Source organism: Acanthochromis polyacanthus, chromosome 18 (genome assembly GCF_021347895.1).
Source record: "Acanthochromis polyacanthus isolate Apoly-LR-REF ecotype Palm Island chromosome 18, KAUST_Apoly_ChrSc, whole genome shotgun sequence".
NCBI classification, from domain to species: Eukaryota; Metazoa; Chordata; class Actinopteri; family Pomacentridae; genus Acanthochromis; species Acanthochromis polyacanthus.
The window spans coordinates 11,897,188-11,905,145 of record NC_067130.1 but is presented as its reverse complement, the minus strand read 5'-3'; the positions used below and the strand labels follow the sequence as shown (position 1 = coordinate 11,905,145).

The window sequence follows — 7,958 nt, the reverse complement described above, 5'->3', positions numbered from 1 at the left end:
ATTACTTCCAGTTAATTTTTAACGTTTCACAGAAGAAAGACCCCAAACCAAAGCCCACGTGTGTGTTGGAAAACTCCTCATCTCATAAAACTTCCGTTCTTAATGATTAAATAGTTTATTCCTCCGCTCTCGGTTTTTCTTGCCTTAACTTGCCTCCAAAGTAAAAAGGAGGGGAAGTTTAGATAGTTTGTGCAGTGACACCACAAGAATTAACGTTTCATAGTTACTCATAAACTGTGTGGCAGTGGGAGGGTCTGCGCGTCTGTGCGCTCTGCCACTTTTACGCACTGAAGTTGCAGCAGCGCGCAGATAATCGTTAAAGTGTGGACTGTCGACAGGAGCCAGGTGACTGGACCGAGGAGATGCTGCTGAACCACAACAGGACTCCTCTGCTGCTCACCGTCACCTGCATGTACTTCTCTGGAGCTCTGCTGTGGTCCTACCAAGAGGAGGATGCCAGTGACGGGTAACTTCAGGACAAGTTCACACCAGATGACAGGAGGACTCCTAGCGTTAGATGTAACATTAAAAATGCTCCCTTTGCTTCTTTCACAGAGAGAAGTGCTCTGAAAACAACATTTCGACCAGCAAGTACCCGTGCGTGAAGTCCACCGGAGAGGTTACGACGTGTTACAGGTACAGTAGAGATGAATTATGCGCGCAGATGCTGCTCAGATTGTGGCACAGTGAGGATAGAAGGATTGTGGAGCTGAAGTCCAGTGAGCCAAATGATGCAAAACTGGACTTGTGAATTATTTATAGTAATCATTCTGTTAAAATAGAAATGATAATGAAGCAGAAGAGTAATTTAGGTTTGACACTGAGCACAGTTCAACCTCATTAAGCACATAAAATCTTATTGCCTGGGGCTAATAATAGCTTTACAACCAAAATCAGTGAGCTGTTAAACATCCCCTTGGGTTCCTTTTTATACCACACATGTGATTTAGTTATTATTTTGTTAATGTGACTTGTCAAATTGCTGCTTTTACTGCAGAAACTGAAAAACATCCAAACCTTTTGGAGGTATTACAAAGTAATGTGTCTGCGTAGGGAACTGTAGGGATTTCTAGAGACAGACAGGCCATAGTGGGTTTTCCTCTTTATCATTCTTTGTGAACTAAATGGATCATAGCAATCTAAATATCCATGAAGCCTCCAGATTGACCTGTTATACTCTGACACTGGCTTTAATTATGACGGTTTGCAGACGCAGTGGACACAGCGTTGCCTCGCAGCAAAACTCCTGTCAGAGGCTGCGGATTAAGTTGTTAGAACCTAATCTGTCTTCATTGCATGGGGCTGCCTCCCAGGCATAATGAAAAAAGACGACTGACTTTAAAGAGCTGGTCTTATTCAAAAAAACACCCAAAAGTACCAATGAGAAGTGTCTGGAGAACAGTATGTAGTAACATAGTTGAACAAATGACTGCAAGTAAGTCATGACTGAAAGTAAGTTTTCCAGAAAGTTGAATCATCTAATTAAAACAAGACTTGTAGACGTCCGACACTCACACTCCTCCTTACAGTGTTCCTTTAACGTATCATCTTGGGAATTATTCAGTTTTGTCTCAGACAGCTGATAAATGCTCAAACAGCACTTAACTCATTTAGGGAACTAATTTGAAACATTTTGTCAATGATCTTGCTTTATAGCAAGTCTATTTCTATCTGTGCTTTTAGGGAAAAATATCGAGGACTAAAGAAATGACAGATTGTTGGACATCTCCTCTCAAGTCTTCCCAAAGTGGACTTTGAAATGTTTCATTTTTGCATCACTTGACACACGGCTGGCCGCGGTTCAAACACGCAGTGTCATCCCGTTTGATCTTCAACTCTCAAACACACTCTTAACATAATGATGTTGGTTTATGGTTATTGGCTGCAGCCGCAGTTGCTTCCCACAATGTTTATTTAAAGAAGAAAAACTGTTTCAGCTGAGAGCCAAGAGAATGTTTCCTGGGTGCATCTCAGTTCACCTGCACAGTGTGAGCGGATAAGCACCCATCAGCTCTGAATGTTTTATCATGGCACCAGAAGTTTCAAATAATGCCTGGAATCTTGTAGGATGAATGTGGATTTTGCATACTGCATTTTTCCCCTCAAAATGCAGTCATATACCAGTGCTATTATGCCTTGGCACGGCTGAGATCTTGTTCAAAAGGAACCAAGCGTGTTTAAAGTTGGCAAGACTCAGTTGCCAAAGGAAAATATAGGTTTATGGCATTTATTAGGTGCTCTGTAGAGCATCAGTGTGTCTGCACACCTCAGAGCATTTTGGTACTGTACCAAACTGTTCTTTTATTCACCATCTTAAGAAGTATTTATATAAAAGTTTTTGTTAGATGGGCATCAGTCTGCATGCCATTAAAGATTACAGTGCACGTGGCAGCAGTTCTTTCATGTGGTGCATGCAGGAGTCATACTAGCTTTTAGTAAAGATGCTTAAATTCTTATCATCACCACGGGTTTGGTTTCTGAAAGTATTTTTGGTAAATTTGACCGTGCAATTTTCACCAGAAAGCAAAACAAGCCCGTTTCGGTCATGGCATGCCGCTATGTGTACAAGTCAACACTCATCCTCGGAGCATTTATCTTATTGTGAAACAGCACCAGAGCAGATCCCAGACAGAAAGAGTGAATGTCACTGTACAAGACAAGTACCAGGGCCTCAGCTGACTCTACACATATCTGTCTGCAGGCATCTTCTCACTTTCTCTCTGAGTTATCTTACATAGAGTTTGTCATGTTTGGATTCTACTGTTTTTAAAGGTCTGCTGTACCAGGATTCAGCACTTTCAGGCTTTTATTTGTAGTTTTACAGGCCATAGGGTTTAATTTTCTTGGCTCGAAGTAGGATGTGAAAGGCTGTGGTGGGTTTTTGTTCCAGAAGTTGCACTTAAATCACAAATTGCTGAGATTGCAACATAAAGGCTTTTGCTAAAAGCCAGAAAAAGGTCTGATTGAAAAGATACGTTGTGTGCTTTTTGTCCCATTTCAGCAACATCTTTGCAGAGACATCAGTTTATTATCAGCACTGCCACTAGTATGGCTTTTCTTTGTGAAGTTTTTCTGTTTTTGTTCCTGTCAGTAGCTATATTTTCTGGTTGATGGTTGTGTTAAGTGTGCTACTTTAGCTTATAGTATATTTTTTCCACAAACCTCACTTGAACATGAACCCATCATCTTCTGTGTCCAGAGAATTCTCTGTTGCTTGTGTCAAAAGCGGGATTACTGAATTATGTGGACGACTGCACCCTCTGTAACCCATAAAAGGTTCTTATTTGAGTCTATGCTGCAGATTTTAGAGCCTCCCAGGTTTTGCTTAGCAGCTATCCAGCTAACTTGTTAATCCTGCTTTGTGAGACAGACCCCCTGGGGAAAATATTCCTGATGCAGCTGTTAGCAGACAGCAAATCTTTAAGCTTCCATGTGCTATTTTAGCCTGAGTCACAAGCCAAAAAGATGGATTATCTATGTACTATTGTTTTTAATCTTAGATCTTATACAGTTTCCTAAGGTTGTAGACGTTTACTTCTGTTGCTGAGAGATTAAGAATCGTATGATGACTCCGACAATCCAAGACGAGAGCCAGATTCGGTGTTAACCATCATAGGATCGAGAGACATTAATATTCTTTGTTTATAACTTTTCTTAAGTGACAAGAGGGTACATGAAGCAGTGATTACATTGGCTTGATTAATTGTGTATACGGTGTCGGCCTTACCTAACCTGTAAAGGAAATGCTTCTCTGGAGAAGAAGCAGAACCCAGGCGGAGTGAGTCTTTCCACTCTACAGCTGCAACAGTTACACATAATTGATGTGTGGCATGTGTAATTGTTGCTTTGTTATTTTTCCAAATAATTCTGGTGGTACTAAGCATTTTGTTGTGTTCTCCCACTTTCTCTTCGTTTCCTTCTGTTCCAGTCCGGAATTCAGGGGAAATTCTGGTTTACACTCTAAACATTTCCTCAGTGCCCCTGTGAGACATCACAGTCATGACACATGCACTTGGCTGATCCAGAAAACAATGTTTGTCTCCTGTAAATGTTCTCATTTCATTTCAGTCAACTGCAGTGGAATTTGTTTTAGTAGTATTTGCTTTAAGCATTTGTACCTATTCCATTTATGTGGTCTATTTTAAGGAACCAAGAAAAGCAGATGTCAGAGGCAATTAGATATAATTTCCACAGACTGAAAAACCAGTAATTGATTTATATTGTAATTCCAAGTTCGAGTCAAACACAGCAGGGTTGCAGCTCAGCTCTACTGAAGAGATCGCGTCAGTCGGATTATTCAACTTGGCTTTGAGGCCTGAAGTCTCTCTTGTTTCCTTTGTTTTCAAGTCTGTTTTTCACATCACATTTAAAATGTACTCTGCACCTTGGAATAATCCTCTCAGTTGGACTTTAGTTCTGTGTCCCAATTCAAATAGCTTTCAGCACTTGAAATACACTTCGGGGGTTCTTTGTTGCCGTATTGTCGTTCCTCCAGTGATGGGAGCTCCGTGAAGGATATATATATCCACATCTTAAGGAGTTAAACAGGCTACAGTGAGATTATGTTTTGTCCTTTTGGGCTACTACGCTTCTGATGCTGCTATAAATGTTCTAGACTGAAAAAAGAGAATGAGCCTAGATTTATGAACAACATATGTGTGGCATATTTCTGGATGGAAAAATGTGTAATTCAAGGAAAGCCCTCAGGCCACGATATCACTAAGTGAAAGTCAAATCAGCCATAAGCACAACAAGTTATTTATTAGATCAGCGCCCTTTAAATAGATGTCTCAGTTAGATTTTCCAACATTTTGAATGTTTTCTTATACTGGGTTTCTAGGTGAAATTACACATGCATTGATACAGAGTAATTAGTCATTACATGCAAGAGTGATTACTCCAGGGTGAAAGAATGCAAAACCCTTCCTTGGAAAACGAATGATGGAGATGGAAAATATTAGGCTGTTTGAAATGATCACTCTCAGTCTCAGATGTTCTCAATGTGCATTTTATTACCTACAAACCCATTGTTCAAATGCCTCATGTGCTACTGGATATGCATCAGAGAACATGTTAGTAGACTCGATCAGCACTTGTCAAGTCTTGTCTACTTGTTTATAGAGTAATGAAAGGAAACAAAGAGTCACCAGTGCAGTTCATGTCAAAAGATTTTGGAAAAACACTGAAAACATTGTAGCGCAGCATTACATTAGCTTTAGTTAAACCTAAGGGGTCCCAAACGCAAAACAGGCATTTGTTGATTCATTAAAACCAAGTTGCTAACAAATGTTCTTAGAATTGGTTTAAACCACCAATTATTTCATGAAACGATTGCAGTTTAGCTTTTGTAAAGGCAAAATGTTTCACGATAAAGGAAATAAGTTGTCAGAGAAAAGAACATGAAATAAGTCCAAGCTGTTTCTCAACAGGCCTGTAGTGAAACAGAATTTGCTGGAATTAACGTTGGTAGATGCAGAATGAGATTGCACCGTTGAAAATCACGCCAATCAAAAAAAAGTCTGAAATGATTCACTGTACCTTTAAAGCAGCAGAAACTGTGTAATAAAAGAAACATTAAAAACAGACGCAAACTTGCTGGTATCGTGTACATCATTATGGAATGTAGTAAACCCTTGTACTAACTAAATGTGCTTAATGCCTGACACAGCCGAAATACTGCGGTCGCATACATCCCATAATCATAAACCAAATCACTGAAATGATACATAATGTCCCGTCAAGGAAAATACATCAGCATCTGTTTTCTATCAGTCCTCAGAAAGAGGATGTGAAGCCTGTTAAGTGAAGTCGACTGCTGTGTTACAGAGTCTCTGCTGTGGACTGAAGGAGCTGACACCAACATTTGGTTTTGCTCTTCAATGACAGCTCCCACACAGCTGAACATTAAAAGGATGTAAAGGCACAGAGGAGGAGGTCAACTGCCATGTTAAGCTAATGATCCCGGTCCGTCTGACTGAAATCCTGCTGCGTAACAACGGAGAGAATACATAAAGATGTCTAGTGAAATACTCCTAATTGTAGTTTTATTTTATCATTATATGTTTGGCTTGTAAATTTGTCAGCAGCTTTATCCTTTGTGTTAACCAAGTCTTTCTGATTTAATCTGTTTGTTACGGTATAATTGTGCCAAATGGATAAATTTGCTGTATTTTAAACAAAAAAGTTCATAGTCAGTGTGTCAGCAGAAGTAAATGTTCCTTTCACCTCTCTTTTCCTGCAAGTTCTTTGAATTTAAATGAGATATTTGTTGTAACTGTGCTCCAGAAACAAGTGTAGAAGCATTCGATTTGGCTACTTTAGCAGCAGGACACCAGCGTTTGTTAGTGCATTCCAAAAGATACAAATCCAAGCAGCAAAAATCAGTTTTAAGTTACGTTTTAAATAGATTCCAGCACAAACAGGCTTTCATTAGATTAGGAGAAAAGCATGGTTTGGATTACAATGAATTTAAGGGTAGAAAAACATCTTGATTTGGGATGAAATAACTACATTGTTAGTGAAATTTGTTGAAGTGACGACAGTATCAACCATTTGTTTTGGTTAGACTCAAGTAGTGGTTATGGTTGCAGTTAAAGAAATAATTCCCACAGTTCCTCAACCAACTGGTACTCTTGTATTTGTTGTTTTTCCAGCATATTAACTTCACAGTAGGTCTGGCAACTACATACATAAATGGACATAGTTCAAATCTGTTTGTTTATAGGCAGTATGAGAACAGTGCAGGATTCTCACATAGGCCCCAAGTTCAGTTTCTGTAGCTTCATTCACAAATATCAAATGCATGCTGTCCATCTGATGAGCAGCAATAACCATCTTCCATGAATCTGATAGAGGAAGAAGCTATGATGATTTCACTGCCTGCTACAAATACAAAATGTCTTGTTCACCTCAAAACAATAGTTTATTTGTTGCATTCCTTGTATTATCTCTTATCTATACCATCACTAGTAGGTCTGTCAGATAGCCTAGCCGCGCTAGACCCATGTTTCTGACGGCACAAGGGTCTAGGGCCGCTCGACAGAGAGGGAGGCGGGCTAAAAGGTTGTCTTTCAAATCACTCTGCAGCAATTGGGTAGGTATACAACCAATCAGCGCAACGAATAGGCTGATGGAGTTCCTAGAGCGCCGGCGGATTGTGGCTAAGTCCCGTTAGCTTCCCAACCAGCGGAGCCAACTGGTATATTAAGGATTTGCCATATCCCGTCGGCATAAGTCCCAATACGTCTTTCTTCTCAATGAAACACTTAAGTGCCGTCCTTTGTTTATCTTTCAAGTTGAATTTTAGCTTCAAATCTTTAAGGGCTGTGGCCAAAGCCGAGTCGAAAGATAACTGTTTATTGTGCGCCGGTTGTTTCTGTCAGAATCGTCACGCCTCTGTCGTCACTTCGTTACGCCCGCCTTCTGACTCTACACTTCATGGTGATTCGTCCGGCCAGTTTTAGGAGAATCCAGCCTCGAGCCTTATGAAGGGTAACTAGACCCACCCTGGCAGAGAATTAAATTCGTTGCCGTGGGTTGTCTAGCGCGGCTAGGCTATCTGTCAGAGGCATCTCTCGAAATCCTGAGAGATAGTTAGCTGTAGTTGGCCCCTATATTTCCGAGTGTTTTACTCTGCACTTCTAAAACATAACTGTTTTTAAGGTTTTCAGTGACATCAACACTTCTGCTTTTCACAAAAAATAACTTTGATTGCTGTTGTCTAAAGTTGAAATTGTAACAATCAGGTTACTGTGTGTATTGCTTGTTTGAATGGTTACTTTTGTGCATTTCTTTTTTGCTAAATTATCATCTTGTACATGTATGCCCCACTTTAGTAAACACACTAACACAGGTAGGATTAGCTGCACCTACATGTACAGTTCTGAGCCTATAGATGTCATTACAAATGCATCTCTACATGGAAAAGGAGGTGCTCACAATTTAGCTCCTTTTTAAAC

The 7,958-nt window shown here is 40.0% G+C and overlaps 1 protein-coding gene across 2 annotated transcripts in view; it reads left to right on the top strand.

Annotated features, from left to right (window-relative positions):
• The first annotated feature begins 221 nt into the window (after positions 1–221).
• The window catches only part of ccbe1 (collagen and calcium binding EGF domains 1), a 44,665-nt gene continuing 36,928 nt past the window's right edge, over positions 222–7,958 (top strand). For both annotated transcript variants that reach the window (XM_051938596.1, XM_022210234.2), the window contains exons 1-2: positions 222–466; positions 556–636. In XM_051938596.1, coding sequence (XP_051794556.1) covers positions 363–466; positions 556–636 — 185 coding nt within the window. In that variant the 5' untranslated portion in view covers positions 222–362. The remainder of the gene's footprint in view (positions 467–555; positions 637–7,958) is intronic.